This window comes from Mus caroli, chromosome 11 (assembly GCF_900094665.2).
Source record: "Mus caroli chromosome 11, CAROLI_EIJ_v1.1, whole genome shotgun sequence".
Lineage (NCBI taxonomy): Eukaryota > Metazoa > Chordata > Mammalia > Rodentia > Muridae > Mus > Mus caroli.
The window spans coordinates 109,670,071-109,688,991 of record NC_034580.1 but is presented as its reverse complement, the minus strand read 5'-3'; the positions used below and the strand labels follow the sequence as shown (position 1 = coordinate 109,688,991).

At 51.7% G+C, this 18,921-nt stretch overlaps 1 protein-coding gene across 1 annotated transcript in view; it reads left to right on the top strand.

Annotated features, from left to right (window-relative positions):
• Nucleotides 1-18,921, top strand: part of Sdk2 (sidekick cell adhesion molecule 2) — a 281,294-nt gene that overhangs the window by 214,249 nt on the left and 48,124 nt on the right. Inside the window, exons 19-33 of the mRNA XM_021175806.1 lie at nt 450-645; nt 802-900; nt 1,343-1,534; nt 4,126-4,247; nt 4,779-4,888; nt 4,971-5,121; nt 8,374-8,611; nt 10,109-10,224; nt 10,898-11,087; nt 12,484-12,582; nt 13,279-13,473; nt 14,791-14,992; nt 16,230-16,333; nt 16,850-16,920; nt 18,219-18,354. Of these exons, the coding sequence (XP_021031465.1) occupies nt 450-645; nt 802-900; nt 1,343-1,534; nt 4,126-4,247; nt 4,779-4,888; nt 4,971-5,121; nt 8,374-8,611; nt 10,109-10,224; nt 10,898-11,087; nt 12,484-12,582; nt 13,279-13,473; nt 14,791-14,992; nt 16,230-16,333; nt 16,850-16,920; nt 18,219-18,354 (2,221 nt within the window). The remainder of the gene's footprint in view (nt 1-449; nt 646-801; nt 901-1,342; nt 1,535-4,125; nt 4,248-4,778; nt 4,889-4,970; nt 5,122-8,373; nt 8,612-10,108; nt 10,225-10,897; nt 11,088-12,483; nt 12,583-13,278; nt 13,474-14,790; nt 14,993-16,229; nt 16,334-16,849; nt 16,921-18,218; nt 18,355-18,921) is intronic.

The window sequence follows — 18,921 nt, the reverse complement described above, 5'->3', positions numbered from 1 at the left end:
TAGAACTCACTCTGTAGATCAGGCAGGCCTCAAACTCAGAAATCCGCCTGCCTCTGCCTCCCAAGTGCTGGGATTAAAGGCGTGCGCCACCACTGCCTGGTGGAAGGAATTTTTTTTAACTAAAGGGCCTGTTTCTGGTTCTGTGCCCAGACCTCAGATTGTAATGATGGTTCTGGTAAAATGCCTCCCTTGTAAGGTAGCTGGGAGAATGGGGTGACAGAGCCCTGTGGGAAGCATCCCATACTGTGTCTTACCTGGAGTCAGAGGCTCAAGACACCCAGAGCATCAGAATGTACATGGGAGTGACCTAGATACAGCAGCCTCAGTGTCACCTGGCTTGTCTCTCTAGTCCCTAGGCTGAAGAACCACTGGACCAGTGTCCGTCCATTGGCCTGACCTGTTGTAGAGAGCTTCATTTTCCCCAAAACATCCTTCTGGTTTCTCCTCAGCTGATTGCCTGGGAGCCAGCCCAAGAAGAGGAGGTTACCATGGTGACCGCCAGACCCAACTTTCAAGACAGCATCCATGTGGGCTTCGTGTCCGGCCTGAAAAAATTCACAGAGTACTTTACCTCGGTCCTCTGCTTCACCACACCAGGAGACGGGCCTCGGAGCAGCCCCCAGCTGGTGCGCACACATGAGGACGGTAGGTGCCTTTACCCCCAGCTCCACGCCCACCCACCCCCAACCCAGACCTTTGGGGAGTCTCGGGCTATCCTGGAGCACAGCGGCCATCCTGCATAGAGTGGCCATGCTCTGACACTAATGGGCACTGGTGGGTGGGGGACCCTTTTGGGAACAGTACCTGGACCTGTGGGACACCTGAGCTTCAATGACATCCTGGACACCTCGCTGAAGGTCAGCTGGCAGGAGCCAGGCGAGAAGAACGGCATCCTGACAGGTAGGCATGATGATGCTCCTGAGCCCGAGGGTAGGACAGTAGGAGACTGGGATTAACGGCTAGCCTCTCCCCTGCCAGCTCCTACCCAGGCCTCCCAACTAAGCCACACTCTCAACTCTTAGCTTTTCCCTTTCAATCTACATACAGCACATCTCAAGGCTCCTGCTCCACCCGTGCAGGGCCTCAGGCTTTTAAGAACCCCAAGCATCTGTCACAATGCATTACTCTGTCTACCTGAAATCCCTGCCCACAAGAGACATCCTACTGACACTCTACCTGAGCCCTAGGCATGACACCAGCAGCTCTTAGCTTCTTGGCTCCCTCTGCTCCTGGGGTGAACCAAACCACCAAGCTAGGTACAGAGTAAGGATTGGAATAAGGGTCAGGGTCAATGCACAATCTCAACCCAGCTCATGCTACCGCCACTGTGGACTGTTGCCAGGGTACCGGATCTCCTGGGAAGAGTACAACAGAACCAACACCCGTGTGACCCACTACCTGCCCAACGTAACCCTGGAGTACCGAGTCACGGGCCTCACAGCACTCACCACCTATACTATAGAGGTGGCTGCCATGACTTCCAAGGGCCAGGGCCAGGTGTCAGCCTCCACTATTTCATCTGGTGTGCCTCCAGGTGGGTGCTTCCCATTAGAACTCCTGTCTCTGCTCTTCTAAACAGCTCTCACTTTTGAGGGGGCTCTGTCTGCCTAGTTTGTTGATTAGTTAATTGGTTAGTTGGGTGGGTGGGTTGTTTAGTGGTCAATTGGTTGGTAGTTTTTTGCTTGGTTGCTTGGTTGTTTGATTGGTTTGTTGATAGTTGGTTTGTTGTTGGTTGGTTGGTTAGTTTATTGGTAGTTGGTTGATTGGTAGGTCGGTGGTTAGTTGGTTGGTGGGTGGTTTGTTGGTTGTTTGATTGGTTTGTTGTTGGTTGGTTGGTGGTTGATTGGTTAGTGGGTTGTTGTTGCCTGTTTGGTTAGTTAGTGGGTTGGTGGTTGGTTGGTTGGTTGGTTGATTTATTTGTATTAGGTTGGTTGATTAATTGCCTTATTAGTGTTTGGTTGGTCAGCTGGTTGGATAATGAGTAGTTTGCGGCTATTTGGTTGGTTAGCGAGTTGGTGGTTAGTTGATTGGCTTGTTGGTGGGGGTTGGATGGTTGGTTGATTGGCAGTTGGTTGTTTGAATAGTGGATGGGTGGTTATTGGTGAGTGATTAGTTGATTGGTTGACTGGTTGGTTTGTTGTTGTTGTTGTTGTTGTTGTTGTTGTTTTAAATTCAGAGTCTCATTCTATGGCTTAGGCTGCCCTTGAACTCACAGTAGTCCCATTATATCTCCTCCTAAGTAACCAGAATTACAAGAATGAGACACTATACCAAAGTTCCAGTGTATTTTAAGGATAAGACTTGCCATTAAACCCATGCTGGCCTCAAACTTTGCAGATTTCCCAGCACTGGGATTACTAGTGTGAACCACCATACCTACTCTTGGAGGGGTTCTGTCTTGGATAATGTTGATTTTCTTCCACTGGGTTCTCCCCTTTGCTTATCTCTTGGGCCCAAGGTCCTTCCCTGAGCAGACTTGTATCCCATGGCCTCAGGCCCTAGGTGAAGAGCTATAGGGCTCTCCATCCCCTCTCCCCACAGCCCTAAACACAGAAACACCAGGACCCCACCCTCATCCCTGTTGCCCACACCCTGCTCTCCTCATCCCATAGTAGACTCCCTGCCAGGAGAATTCAAAGAAAGAATTCTTACCATCCACATTGGACTGCAGCCCATAGACAAACTTGTTGTGGGGTGGTCAAATTAGATGGGAGTAATCAGTCCCAAGCACAAACACTAAGCAAGCCAGGCATCATCTCGGAGCCTCAGTTTCCCCATCTGTATACATACAGAATTGGACCAGATCACCATGTGGTCCTCTCCAGATCAGAAAAGCTGTGCCAGCCAGACTGCCTGGACCAACCTACTAAGGTGGCCAAGACACCTCAGGCTCCTTCAACCCCCACTCATAATATGCATCAGTAATGCTGGTGGTTGTCTGTCTGGGACTTCCCAGGCCGAAAGCTACAGGCTTTCTCTTTCTATGCCTCCTCGCTGCCGTTTCCTGCTACATGTGCCCGTACCATCACCATTATACCAAGACATGAAAAAGGGATGGAGATGCTGTATCTGTAGCTTCCCTTGATACCGAGACAAAAACGCCTGACGTAAAAAAAGCAACATAAAGAAGAAAGGGTTCACTCTGGCTCACAGCTCAAGCTACAGCCGTCATGGTGTGAAAGTCACTTCAAAGGGCTGGTCACATAGCATCTGGAAGTAGAGAAAGACAGAGACAGAGACAGAGAGACAGAGAGAAATGGACAGAGACAGAGAGAGATAGACAGAGACAAAGAGAGACAGAGAGACTAGTGGTCAACCCCATCTCTCCTTATCACTCAGTCCAGCCCTCAGCCTGTACAATAGTTCCACCTGTAGTTAGGGTGGGTCTCCCCACCCCAGCCCAACCTAAAAACTCCCTCTCATATATTCCCAGAGGCTTGTCTCCTAGAGGGCCCTAAACCCTGTCAATTTAACTATCTCAGTTGCTCAAAGACACAGTCTGTAATGGTAGAGTTAGATTCAAACCGATGTTTGGATGGTTTTATCTGTTTGTTTGCTTTGTTGATTGGTTGTGTATCGATACTGGGTCTCACTATATACCTTTACACTAGCCTGGACTTCTGTAGCCAAGGCTAGCTCCAAACACACTACAGAATCTGCATTCTTTCAGTCCATCCTGAGCCCTAAGAAGTCCTGACTTCCTGGTTGAAAAAGAGGAGCAGCCTCCTGTCTGCCCCCACCCCAACCCTTCTAAGCCTCCCCAGCCATCACTGGCTATGGAGGGTTTCAGGGTCACGTGGATGGAGGACAGTTCTGATCCATATATTTGCACCGAGCCTAGCTTGATTTGTGCAACTTTTCAAGTATTTTGCTTATTGCCAAAACTTCCGAGGGAAGCCCCAGCACGCACAGCTCCAGGGGGTCTAGGCTCTCAGATCTGTGCCAGCCTCCCAGTATGAATGTGGTGCCTGCGTGACAAAATCAGAGTCATTGTCAATAGGCCTTGGCTGTGCTTCTCCTGAGATGTCCCCAAGAACGGCAAGCTGCTCAGCCTCCTCCCTGCCACAGAGCCCTGTTGCCAGGGAGCCACCCTCTTACTTTTTCTACCCTGCCCTCCTTTCTCAGAGCTTCCAGGGGCACCCACCAACCTGGGCATTTCCAACATCGGCCCACGATCCGTGACCTTGCAGTTCAGGCCTGGCTATGACGGGAAGACGTCCATCTCCCGCTGGGTGGTGGAGGCTCAGGTAAAGTCTGCTAGAGGGGGTTCAGACAGCACTCCAGACCGCCTCAGGCATCCCTGTGAACATCCTGTAAGGGAGCAGTTCTCAACCCGTGGGCAAAATCTTTGTGTGTGTGTGTGTGTGTGTGTGTGTGTGTGTGTGTGTATTAATAGCAAAATTATAGTGTATGTATAGTGTACATGAAGTAGCAACAAAATTATTTTATGGTGTTCAGGTCACCACAACATGAGGAACTGTATTAAAGGGTCACAGCATGAGGAAGACTGAAAACCACTGCAGATCAGGGTGGTGGGGTTTCATTGAAGCTACAAGTACCTGGTATATCAGCTGGCCTTGAAATCAGGCCTGAAAATGTGTTTCTATCCAGCCTGCTATGAGGTCCTAATACAGGAGGACTCAGAGCCACCCTGCAGTCAGTTATGGCTTTTAGACCAAGATATTCCCTGGGTGGAAGTGACACCTACTAGGTGCTAGGGTTCAGAGCGTCCCACTTGACCGCAGCAAGTTGGACAGGTCTGAGGTTCCGTTCTCCAGGTGGGCGTGATCGGCGAGGGCGAGGAGTGGTTGCCCATCTACCAACTGGGCAATGAGCCTGACGCCCGTTCCATGGAGGTGCCAGACCTCAACCCCTTCACCTACTACAGGTAAGGCACAGGTGGGAGGGGGCGGGGGAGGGGAGCCGGCAACCTCCTCCGTACCTTGCTCATTCCCTCTATCCCACCCCAGCTTCCGCATGCGCCAAGTGAACATCGTCGGCACCAGCCCACCCAGTCAACCTTCTAGAAAGATCCAGACCCTCCAGGCGCCCCCAGACATAGCCCCAGCCAATGTGACTCTGCGCACAGCCAGTGAGACCAGCTTGTGGCTCCGATGGATGGTAAGGCTCCCTTGGGGCCAGTGGGATGGGACATTCACAGGACTGTCCCCACCCTGTATCAATTTGTTGACCTCAAAGGTCTCTAGTCAAATATCTACAATTCTTTACCTGTGGCTTAGGTTTGGGAATGCACCTGTTTGGTTTGGTTTTTACTTTTTTTTTTTTTTTCTTCCTTACTAACCTGTGCACAGTAGTTCATTGTGCTCAAAGGAGATTAGAAAGTTAAAAGATACTTTATATGGGTTGGGGAGATTCAGTCAATTATAAAGTGTTTGTTATACAAGCCTGAGGACCTGAGTTCAATCGCCAGCACCAACCTAAAAAAGCCAGCCATGTTAGCACATGCTTGTCGTCTTGGTGCTGGGGAGGCAGAGACAGGAGGATGTAGAGAGAATCTCTTGTGTTTGTATGGATTTGACACCTGTCGATAATAAATCTGGCTTACAGCTTAGGCAGGAAATAGGAGGTGGGACATCCGGTAGGCAGAAAGGATTCTGGGATAGAGCCAGACACGGTAGATTTTCCCAGGAAGATGTGATGGGACAGATGCTTGGTACCTGAGCACAAGTAACCAGCCACTGGCTAAATTCAGAATTAGAATAAATGAGTAATTTTAAGTTATGATCTAGTCAGAGAAGAGCCTACCTATATAGTCAAGGTCCTTCTAAATATATTTAGAGTCTGAGTGTTATTTCTGGGAGCATGGGGCTGGGAGGAAGTACTACACCTTACTTCAACAGAAAGATCCCCGGGGCTTGATGGCCAGCCAGCCTCACCTAGCTGTCCAGTGCGAGACCCTGTCCCAGGAAATATTAAATGTAGGGAAGTTGCTTGTGGAAGCAAACACCTTTAAAACCAGCCTCGGATTATAGGTGTGGATCTCTTTGAGTTCAAGGGCAGCCTGCTCTACATAGGGAATGCCAGGCCAGCCACTGATACCTAGTAAGTAAGACCCTGTATCAAAATAACAAAAGAATAGAATAAAAACGCAAAGTGTCCTCTGGGCACACACGGACACATGCGCACACACACACACACACACACACACACACACACACACGGGGGCGGGGGGGGGGGGGGGGACCGAGAGGCAGATGTAAAATGTTGCTGCTTGCTAGAAGCATTGCCAAGTGGCAAACGCCCTAAACTTCCTATCCATTGACCCCTTCCAGGAACCTTGAGAAGGACACGCCCCCATCCTGATTTACAGTTAAGAACATGAAAGCTCAGAGAGATTAAGAACTTGCCCACAGCCACCCAAGCAGCCACAAGGTAGACCTAGTGTTTAGAAAGAGTTGGTCAGAGAGTGAGCACACCTGCTGCTCAGGTCAGAGCTATACTTACTTTGAGGGTCATGACTGCAGTTGACCTGCAGGAAGTAACTTGCTGATGCGCTGTGCCCTACTGGGAGCTATTCTGGGTGATTTATTTAGAGTCTATCTTTAAAATGTTCTCATTAAACCACAATAGCAGAATGAGGCTCGTCCCCAATTTGCATAGGAAGAAAGTGAGGTCACATAACCTCCCCTGGATCCCCCACATCCTCCTACACTTCTCAAGTTAACAGCAAAAGACTGAGCCCCAAAATCCACAGCATTGGCCACTGAACACATTGTCATCTCTCAGCCAGGAACCAAAACAGTGTGTCTCTCAGGCCACCCTGGGACAGGGCACCCCAGCAGGAGTCCCAAGCAGTAGTAGTCTTAGAAACTTGTGTAGCAGATAAGAATAATTCTGACAGGCATGAGCAAGAGGAGCAGCTGGCATCCCTGCTCTTTGGGAGACCCAGAACCCTGACAAAAATAGAGCCAACCTGATGGTGCCCCATGGCCTCTCTCATCACATAGCCCTTTGCCTCCAAGAGAGAGCATTCATTGGTTATGTAAACTAGCACAAACCCTCTGGCACCATACATGCCAAGAAGGAGCTGGTGGCTGAGAGAGGACTTGACACCAAGAGCCCCCAACAGACGCTAGTTATTAATTATGGCTCCTCTTCTGGAGGCAGACCCCGAGCAACACTTTGGGGCTAACCCAGTGGCCCAGGGCACTGTGAGTGTGTAAGTGGGACATTTAGCCTCCTGTGACCTCAACTTCAGCTCTTCTCTACCCACTGCCAGCTTCTCTCTCTCTCTTTCTCTCTCTCTCTCTCTCTCTCACACACACACACACACACACACACACACACACACACACACTGTAATTGTCTCCAAAGATTCCCAAACATAAAAGTTAGAGAATGGATTACTGGGTGCTGTGGGGATGGGAAGTCAACGGCTATGCCATGCAGCCTCTGCCTCATAATGAAGCACATGGCTGGTTACTTCTCCTTAACTAGTAGGGGAGTGGTACACCAGGTCCATCTCAGCTTCTTGGGCCCATCCATTTCTGTCTTGATGATCTCTAGCTGATGTCCATTAGATGTCTGTAGAGGGATATGGAGGTGAGAGGAGGGTAGGTTCGTGAGGCAGGGGCTACAAGGAATTGGATAAAGTGGGTTAGAAAATGGTACCCTGTGGATTATGGGCACGTAGAGGCCCGAGGAGGCAGAATGGAGGGGAGAAACTGCAGACACCCCAGCTTCAGAGGAGGAGTGGAAGCCAGATTCTCACTGGTGTCTGCTGGAGGCCAAAGGTCCACCTCCACCACCTACCAACCTTGCCAGATTCATCCAACCTTAAACCAGTAAGCAGGACCTGTCCTGCTGAGCGATATGAACCAGGAAAAAGGATCTGCCTTTTCTCATTGCTGAGACTCTAACCAGTAAGAGAAAGATGAAGTCCAGTGGGAAAGCCTGAGATTTGCTGAATAGCAGGACTTCCTGACAGTGACGTGCATATAAGGTGACCATATAAGGACCCCTTCCCTCCAGGTTCCCTCCTCCCAAGGGCAGTGTGAGTAAAGACCAGGTGTTAGAGGCAACTAACAGCATGTGTTGACAGCCAGAGTAAGGGAGTTAGTTAAACAGGAAGACACCAGAGCCTAAGGGCTCTGCTCATCAGCCCACTGGTCAGACAGGATTTGAGCCTGCTGGAAAGGACCAGCCTCCAGGCAAGGGTATAAGTCAGCCACGTGAATGACCAACAAAAATGTTGCTTCTCTGGGAGTCCAGTGTGGAGAGTGATGGAAACAGTGCTCCACTGGGGATAGCACCTCTTTTGGGCACTGGCTGCTCAACTCGTGGGTGGGAAAGAGGAAATACAGAGTGATCTCCCTCCTAATCCCTCACCTCTCTGCCCCTGCTTTACCCCAGCCCCTCCCAGAAATGGAGTACAACGGCAACCCTGAGTCGGTGGGCTACAAGATCAAGTACGGCCGCTCTGACGGCCACGGCAAGACGCTGAGCCACACGGTACAAGACCGAGTGGAGCGAGAATACACTATTGAGGACCTGGAGGAGTGGACAGAGTACCGCGTCCAAGTCCAGGCCTTCAACGCCATCGGGAGCGGGCCGTGGAGCCAGGCGGTGGTGGGCAGGACCCGGGAGTCAGGTACCACCGCTCCTCTTCCTCTGGGACCGTCCAAGAGCAGACCATGCTGCGGCCATTTCTACAGACAGCTTAGCAGCTAAGCCTCTGTGCTCACCCCAGGGAGAGCACCCTGCCAGATCTCTAGGTCCCGCGGTGCCGCCCCTCCCCGTGACAGTCCCCACTCTTGGGAAGTGTGCGGGATAACTGTCAGTACTGGCTAGCTGTCCAAGCCTACCCCAGCCACTGCCCTACACACTCAGCCTTAACCCCATCACCCAACCGAGGGATCTCAGAACATTCCAGAAACAAAACCTATCTCTCCTAAGGAGCCTAGAAAGGGGTCTTCCCTCCTACACTATGATCCAAAGGGAAATCTCATGTGTCCAATTTGTAGTTCACTGTAACACTTTTTAAGTGTCAGATGTCTCTTCTACCCTCCCTGAGCCCCCACCTTTGCCTTTCTTCGCTATGTGGGCTGGAAAGCAAGATGGTCCAAAGTTATTCTGCAATCAGGGTAGGCTGAATTCCTGAGCTCAAGGCCAGTCAAGCTATGCAATGGTATCCTTTCTCAAAACAGGTGAGGGTAGACAGCGAGATGGCTCAGCCAGCAATGACACGTGTCATACAAGCCTGATGACCTGACTTTGATCCCCAGAACACACATAAAGATGAAGGGGAATCAGCTTAACTGTGAGATTGTCCTCTGAGCTCCATGTACACACTGGGACATGCACATACACCCTTTACACATTCCATGGGTACACACAATAAAATAATAATAATGATGATAATGATAATAATAATAATAGCATATACACCTACCACACAATAAAATAATCATAATAATAACATATACACCCTACACACCCACCTTGGGTACACACAATAAAATAGTAATAATAATAGCACATACACCCTATATACCCACCATGAGTACACACAATAAAATAATAATAATAACAATAATAATAATAGTATATACACCCTACACACCTACCATGGGTACACACAATAATAAAATTAATAATAATAATAGTAATAATAATAATAAAAGTTACTGTGAACAGGGAAAATTAGGGGGGGGCCGGGCTGAAGATATAATTCAGTTAGTAGACTGCATGCCCTAGATTGCTTCCCCAGCATAAACTAGACATGATGATTGAAACTCTAATCCCATGATTTGGGAGGTAGAGGGTCAGAAGTTCAAGATCATTCCTGGCAACATAGTGAACTCAAAGCTAGCCTAGGCTACATGAGACCCCACCTCCCACCTAACATCCCCAGAAAAGAATTAGGGAGAAATAGCTGACCCCAGAAACCTTGTCTGCAACCTCCCCCAAACTGCCATAGGATCGATTGCAGCTGTGATCTGCGTGTACTGTCTTTCTCCCACGGAGCTGGCAGCATGGAGCTGGCTCTTTGGTCCGCCCCCCACATCCTCGCTCTTCTTCCCACCACTGTCGGGGGAAGGGCTGTCTCTGGATTTTCATTCTTCCTCATCACCCCTGTCTTCCACAGTCCCATCCTCTGGCCCCACCAACGTGTCGGCTCTGGCCACCACCTCTAGCAGCATGCTGGTCCGCTGGAGCGAGATCCCGGAGGCAGATCGAAATGGCCTCGTGCTGGGCTACAAGGTAGATGCTGGGACCCAAGGGGGGGTGGGGCGCACCATCTTCTCTAGGCCCTCCACCCAAGGTGTCCTGTCTTTGTCTTCCTTCCTCTGGATCACTCTCTGCCGCACAGAGGCACAGGGTATCTGCCTAGCTTCCCATCCACCAATCACCACAGCAACCAGGAAGTCCCCCCTTAGGGATAGGAAGTTATCCAGGGACTGAGTGGCTGACAGAGTCTTTCAGACTGCTCCCCTCTTCCAGAAGGCTGATCTGGGAACCTCAAGTGTTACCCTCAGCCCTAAGGGACCCAGTCTGGTTTCTATTATCTTCTAGAATTCTTTTCCAAACTGTTCTGGACCATGTGACCATATGATCATATATAGCCATGTGGTCATGTGACCCTGTGGTCATGTGGCTATGTGATCATGTGGCCTAGCCTTCGCTTGAAAGGTGAGAATCATAGGATAATGTCACATTTCTGTCACTATCCCTCTGCAGCCTTAAGTAAGCCACTTTCCCTTGTGGGCCTATGGGGACTTGTAACTATACAGCTAAGTCTCCCCATGTGTCTTAGACCTTCCAAGAACCCTTTGGGGCCAAGCCCGTCCAAAGGGCCCAGTGTTCCTGCCCCATTCCCCATCCTCTCCTGGAGGAGACTCCAGACCAAGGCCCTCCTCTGTGTTGGCAACGGCAGGTGAGGTACAAGGAGAAGGACTCGGACTCCCAGCCCCGGTTCTGGCTGGTAGAAGGTAACTCATCCCGCAGCGCCCAGCTCACAGGCCTGGGCAAGTATGTGCTCTACGAGGTCCAGGTTCTGGCCTTCACACGCATCGGCGATGGCAGCCTGAGCCACCCTCCCATCCTGGAGCGGACACTAGATGATGGTAAGCCTACATCCCTGTGAGCCTAGAGGGTCTGCCCCTCATCCTGCCCCACCCCCACAGGGATCCCCATTCTCAGGATCCTCCTCCGGAAAACGGGGTCACCAGAGGCTACCAACTCACTGCAAGAAGATGCTATTCAAAGCCGATAAGGGAAAGTGGGGGAAAGAGCCAGAAAAGGACAGTTGGATGACTGACCCATCCTCATAGTCTCTCCCTAGGACAAGTAGACAGTACAAAGACTTGGTGTTAGGTTTGAGGTTTTGGTTTGGTTTTTTTTTTGGGGGGGAGGGGTGTCCTCTGCTTTGCGCAAAATCTATGAGTCTAATGCGTGGGCATGTGCCTCTTGGTCCTGTTTGTAAAGCCGTGACACCAGAAGTGCTCCATCCACTGCACAATCCCCTGGTCTCAAGCTGACAGAGATGTCTCTACACTCCATTCTCCCACACACAGCAAAATGGCCTAACCCACCACAAACACTTGCAAGGCCCAGACAAATGCGGAAGGAAGCAAGCCCCGGTATCATATGTCTGTATATTCTAACTATAAATCAAGCTAATGAGCTGTTAAATTAAATATGTTCTATCCTCCTGCCTTGACAAATATACCCACATAATGACCCAGAAGGCCAAGTTTGAGTTTACACATCTCATCTCCTTGACATTCTGGGCTGGAATGAAGTGTCACAGAAAGAGTGCCCCCCTCCCCGCTGCCACTAGATCCCTCATGCTGTCCTCATGTCACCCCTCACGCCTTCCTCTCATCCACACCAGTCAGGCTCCTGCCACCCCACCCCACCCCCCAAACAGCTTCCCCTGGGCCATCCCTGGAGTGGATAAAAGATGGATCTGGGAAACAAGCCCACTCAGAGTCTGGGGCACACCCTAGGTCCCTCCCTGAGCTTCTAAACACCTGGGTTGCGGAGCCAGGTGTGGAGAGAGGATCCCTGCAGGCAGGATGGGCACTTTCCAACTCCGTCACAGGTCACAGCTAAGCAGGAGGCAGAAGACATCACAGCTGGGCCTTCCAAAGCGCAGACCAGGCTGGGATCTGGAAGGCCATGGGTGAAGCCATCATTCCAGCACAGACTTAAAAACTTAGAACACATGTCTGCCCATTCTGAGAGCCCATGCACAACACATGATGGGCAAGGAAGTTGGAGTCTTGGGGCCTCCCTAAATAACTAAGGCCTGTTTGAGGGGTACACGTATCCTATCTCACCTTCTAGGCCCTGTAAAATAACCCTGATTTTGAGGATACATAGTTTTGTGATCATTTCCTAAGATGTATACTACACATAAATTCACTGAACAGATTAATTCCCCTCTCGATGCTCAGCTTGGCCTGAGCCAGAGCAGACAGGACAGCAGTCTTACCTTCTTCCTTCTGCCTCCTCCAGTCCCAGGCCCCCCCATGGGCATCCTGTTTCCAGAGGTGAGAACCACATCTGTGCGGCTCATCTGGCAGCCCCCGGCAGCTCCCAACGGCATCATTCTGGGTAAGTCTGCCCCTTTCCTGTGCCCTTCCTAGGGAAGAGGAGGTGGCACGGTGGGAGAAAAAAAAAAAAAAAAAAAAAAAGAGTAGAGATGGGACCAGCCTGGAAGTGTCCACAGCCTCTGAAAAATAGCGTCTGACATGTCAGCCATGGTGTTCACACTTGCAACCCCAGCACTTTGAGAGGTAGAGGCAAGATGAATAGAAATGAAATAAATATTTTTCAAAATTGCAATTAAATAAACTCGCGAATATACACATCAAAGGTGGCTTGGTCTACCTGTGCCTCTGTCTTGGGCTAGTCCTGGAAGAATGGTATAGCTTAGAGGACAAAGTGACAGTAGACATCAAGTCCTATGGACAAGAAAGCACCGGGCTATTGCTTTAGAGCAGTGGACATCAAGTCCTTTGGACAATAAAGCAATTATTGCTTTAGAGCCACAACTTGCTAGCAGGTGACTTGGCCTCTCTCGTCCTCATGTAAACTGTTGTGGGGGGGTCTAAGACACTATACATTGAACCCCTTATCCCCACCAAAGTCCATATTCGTCAACGGTAAGTGTGACCAGAAGAATGTCACACAGCCAAACAGGAGCCAGGGGACCTGACTGCATGTGTTGCTGCAACCACAGAGATGGGTCCTCTCACAGGACACTGGGGCTGCCGGATCTGCCATTGCCCTTCGTCTTTCTTCCCACAGCCTACCAGATCACACACCGGCTCAACACCACTACAGCCAACACCGCCACAGTGGAGGTCCTGGCCCCCAGCGCCCGCCAGTACATGGCTACAGGCCTCAAGCCGGAGTCTGTCTACCTATTCCGTATCACAGCCCAAACCCGCAAAGGCTGGGGAGAGGCTGCTGAGGCCTTGGTGGTGACTACAGAGAAGAGAGGTGACTGCCCATGGGACTGGGGAGGCCTGGGGAGCTGAAGAGGGCTTCTGAAGCCCACACAGGGGCTTAGCACCCCTCCTGGTGGGCAACTGGGAGAAGCGGTGGGGAACAGCATTGCTTTAGTATAGAAAAGAGAACGGACTCCAGGGTTGGAGTCAAGGTCAGTAAGGGATCATGCCATGTCACAGAGCTGGACTGGAATGTCCCAGGATCCTACCCTGTTCCAGGTTTCTAAAGGACAGGTGGGGCTGAGGCATGGCTTAATTGAAAGAGTGCTTGCCTGACATACATGAAGCCATGGGTTCAAGTCCCAGAACGGCATAAACCAAATTTGGCAATACATGCCTGTAATCCTAGCACTTGGGAGTCCAAGCAGGAAGATGGGGAGTTCGAGGTCAGCCTCAGACAGCCTAGGATATGAGGGATCCCATCAGAATAAGAATAAATAATACTAAGGAGGTGATTGGTGATCATCTCCAACCCCTGGTCCCCTTCACATCCCTATCCTTACCCCTTAGCCTGGGCTAGGTCTGGGCTAGATCCTGCAGTCTGAGCTGTCATACCTCAGGACCCTGAGCAGGCACCTGGAGAGTGGGTTCCCTAGATGCAAGCCTGAACCCCCAGTTGGGTTAAAAGGCAATGTGTTAGAAAACGTCCCCAGTTGGGGTAGGTGGGGGAACAACACACAAGACAGTAAGACAGTGAATTTCCTCCAAGGGCTTCTTTACTCTTAGGGAATATGGATACATCTGGGTTGCTTTAGCTAGAGGAAGATGCTCCAGGCACTGAGCAGGTCTCAGGGGAGGGGCAGGGAGTGCTCCATAAAGCGTCCTGCAGTCACAAAGCAACCCTACCACAAAGAAGCGTCAAGTCCAAGGCCAAGAACACTGAGGCTTGGCAGCCTGTCATCTGGGGTAGGAAAGTGGCTAGTGAAAGAGGGATATGGGGCAGGGGGATGACGGAAATGAACTCCCACAGGGAAGCATGGCCCACTCCCACTCAGTCTGGCACAATGCAGGACCTATCTCCATCATAAGCAAAAGCAAACCTGTCAAGTCCTCCTCCAGGGGCTGCTGTGGGAGGCATGACTCTCCAGGCACCTAGGGCCTCGGAAACTGAGGGAGGGTCTCACCTGAATACTCAAGGTTAGCTGCTAGCAGAAACCATGCAATGCCCACAGACATAGAAGTAAAATAGAGGGGGGCGGTATCTGTCCCAAGTTCAGAACCCCTTCGAGCTGCCCTTGAGAAAGGGCAACCCCTCCACCATCACCCTGCTCGGGCTACCGTCTCACCTATCCCCTGCCCTGCCTCCCAGACCGGCCACAGCCCCCTAGCAAGCCCGTGGTACAGCAGGAAGACGTGAAAGCACGCAGTGTGCTGCTGTCGTGGGAGCCAGGCAGCGATGGGCTCTCCCCAGTACGATACTACACCATCCAGACGCGGGAGCTACCCAGCGGCAGGTGGGCTCTGCACTCGGCCTCCGTGAGCCACAATGCCTCCGCCTTCACTGTGGACAGGTAAGGTGGGGTCCACACCCACTTATCTGTTCCCTTCTCTACTGGAGACAGCACCTCACGTGATCCTTGCAGGAGGGAGGGGGCTTCTGAGAGCACCTTCAACCAGTCACCCAGGTCTTCCTCAGCTCACCCCACCGGCCACACTCACCCCTTTCTGCTCTCCCCTGGTCCCTGGGAAGCCCATTAGGCTTGCCTCTTAATTATCTGTGGAGCCCAGCCAGGCCCCCTTAGCGAAGCACTTGCCACTCTTCATTAGCGATTCTCCCAACAGCCCGTGTCCTCCTCCCATCTTTAATAGGAGTGCAAAGTTCCTCTCCAAAACCCTGCCCTCAATCTAATCCCTGGTGGTTGTATTTTTTATACTCCCGTCGACGTGACCTGGAACTTGAATAGGCCTTCCCTCTCCCACCCCCAACCCTGTAAATTAAGAAGCCATTTTGTTGGGAAGAAGATGAGGGTCATAGAGACAATTTTCCTTATCTCTGGGGAATCTCCGCACCCCCCCCACCCCAAAAAAATTCCCTAACGTCAGGAAAAGGCTTGCAGCTTGCAGGGCACCGTGTATACAATTGTGTGGAGAGGGAAGTTTGGATGTCTTCCTGGCCATCAGAGCATGGGTAGACATGAGCCTGGGGATGTATGGCTTATCATTACAGTGATGTGGCTCCCAAGCAGGGGTGGCATGGGGCCTGGGCACTCAGCATCTCAGGGCCTGTCCCACCGTGACCCCTTCCCAAGCCTCCAGGTTTCCTTCTGGGTCGTATGTCAGCACTGAGGCCCCTGCTTCTTCCCCGCCTCAAGCAGGGATGGATGAGACCCCACAGTAGAGGTGATGGCATGAGTCCTGAGGGACAATGTGTCAGTCAGACTTGTCATCACAGTGGCAAACTCCTGGAGGAAGCAACTTATAGGGGGAAGGATTTGTCTGAGAGCACAGCCATAGAGGTTTCAGCCTGAGGCCAACTGGGTCTGTTGCTCTGGGCCAGTGGAGCATGTGGCAGAGGCACACGGTACCCGGGGAAACAGACCTGGAGGAAGGGCTTGAGGATGTAAGATGCGTGCGCATGTCCCAGTGATGCACTTCCTTGACCAAGGCCGCACTTCCTGAAGTTTCAGTTTCTCAAAACGATCCAACCCATTGGGACCCAAGTCTTCAACAACCTGTCGGGGGGAATCGTTCATACTCAAATCACAGTTGACACCTTGGTCATTGGTCCCCAACTCCCTCCCTCCACAGACTCAAACCCTTTACGTCCTACAAGTTCCGAGTGAAGGCGACCAACGACATCGGCGATAGCGAGTTCAGCGAGGAATCAGAGTCGCTGACCACCCTGCAGGCCGGTCAGTGCCATCTCCCTGCTTGGGCTTCTTGCTCCTGACCCTGCTTGCTCCCTGGGTACAAAAGGCTCTTCTGTGGGAGGGACCCCTGACGGTGAGAGATGGCTCACGAGGCCTGCTAGGCCTGTCTACCTCCAGGCCAGAATGCCCAGAGGTTTGGGACAAAAGGGACTTTGATCAGAGCTCGGGGTCCTAATCCTGCCTAGAATTTGGGTGCATTTCTTCTCCGATGGTCCTCCATCTAGCGGGAAGTGGGAGCAGCTGCTCACCCTGGCCCTGCATCGAACAGCCACCTTAGTCCTGTGGCTTTGAGAAACTCTTAAGATCCTAGGTTTGGGCTGAGATCAGGCTTCCAGCTCACCCTGGCTGTTGTGAGGAAAACAGCGTGGGTGGGTCTCCAGGGTAACTTCAGCAGGACCCACCTAGCCAACCAATGTCAGCAGAATCTGGTCCCTGTGGGTTTCTGGGTGGTGCTGACACTCCAGGCCCCAGAGCCTAGCCCTCTGTCTCCCTCCACAGCCCCAGATGAGGCACCTACCATCCTATCAGTGACTCCGCACACCACCACCTCTGTGCTAATCCGATGGCAGGTAAGGCTAGGTCGACAAGATGGGTTCATTCCAGAAAAACTCTTGGCTGGGACCAGAAAAATCTACCAGTCCCCACCAGGGCTGCCTCAGCCTCTTTTCTATACCCCCAGAGCACAGGGAAAGGCAGGGGATGGGGGAGGGACATCAAGGTGCATGCATGTCACAGAATGTGACCATGAGTCACAGAGTCCAAGTGACAGGGTTAGTTTCATGACCCCAGACATGTTGAATCTGTATGCAGAGAAGCACAGGGGACTCTGAGGATTCCCCAAGGTTCCGTAAAGCCCAGACCCGGAGGTCAGTAACAGGCTTCCCAACAGCAACCTGTGACCTTCCTCATGAGCAGCATCCCTTTGTGTGTGTTAGTCTCTCCCAGCTGCCTGCTCTTCAGAGAGAAATGTTTGTTCTGCCAGGGTCCGAGACAACCTCAGCTATCACGCTGCCCATCCATTCTCTGGAGCGCAACCTTGGGCTCAGCAGGACACCCACAGAAACCCCTACATAGGTAGAGGCTAGCTAGCTCCTGACCCTACCTCTCAGGATCTGAGGAACTGGGCCCAGTAGCAATCCTTGTGTAGCTGAGGCCTGGGACCCCAGAGGGGACATCCCCCTAAGTGGAAATGACCTAGCAACCTCTCCTGAGCCAGAGGAGGCTGTAGCCAATGGGACACCTGGGCAAAAGGGCCAGGCGATACCCATGGCAGCCAGGGAAGCAATTAAGGAGCCAATAAAAAGGCTGAACCATTTCAACAGATGTCTCAAAGGAGGGTCATCAAGAAAATAGTTTCTACTTGGCAAAAAGCCTGTCCTCCAGCTCAGCCGAGGACAGAAAGCAAAGGAGGAAAGAGAGGCCATATCTATGTGCATGCTTATGCTAGTGTAGGCCAGGGGCTCAGCTCATAGGAGACACCAGGATGTCCACCAGGTGGTCATCAGACAGCAGCAGCCCCAGGGAGGCCAGAAGTGGGTCACGGGGGTTCTGGACGAGCAATGGCTGGTGATTCCAGGGGCGTGTTTTCAGGTCTTATTTCTGCCATGTGACCATGGGCATGTACCTTCATGTCTCTGAGTAGGTCTCCTGCTCTGCTGAAGGGGGCTTGCATGGTGGTCCCTGTCCTTCCCCCCACCCCCAAAGAGACCATAACAACCTCTTTGGAAACGCCCGCCCCTATCCCCATTGTTTTCCTGGTTGGGACCGAGCACCTGCCCTGTGGCTGCAGGAGGCATGATGGACAGAGATGGGGTGGAGTGAGGTGAGCCATAGTCAAGGCCCCTCCCCATGTTTGACCCTCCCGTAGCCTCCATCTGAGGACAAGATCAACGGCATCCTCTTGGGCTTCCGGATCCGGTACCGGGAGCTGCTCTATGATGGGCTGAGGGGCTTCACTCTTCGAGGCATCAACAACCCTGGGGCCAAGTGGGCTGAGCTCACCTGTGAGTAGCACTTCCGGGACCTTAGGGAGGGTGGGGGTGGGCATTCTCACCTTCCCCATCCATCTGCTGCTCCCAGTCTCCTTGAGTCTGCTAACCTGCATCCCTGCCTCCCTCCCCTCGTGTTCCTCTTCTTACCCATCCATTCACTTGCTAAGCGTTTGTTTATTGAGCACCTTCTATATGCTCCAAGACACTCTGGGCACAGCAGTGGTTAAACAGACAGGTCCCTGATCTCTTGGATCAGTCTGATGGAAAAAGAACCAAGCATTCAATAATCTAGCCCTGAGGTAGATGTCAGGGGGAGAATGTTCCAGACAAAAAGTGACAAAAGACATTCTTGACATGGGAGGATGATTGCAGGTTAGGCAGGTGAATGTGTGGGGGGAGGAACCAGCAGCTCAACATCTAGACCCCTATCAAGAACAACAGTCAAGACCCCTCCTATTCCCTGGGAAGTCACTACCCAGACCTCGGGCCAAAGAAGCCAGCCTTCAAGCATAGAAGAAGCAGAGAAAAGGGAGAGATTTAGGGGAAATCCAGGGAGAGAGGGTGCTGAGAAAGCCGAGA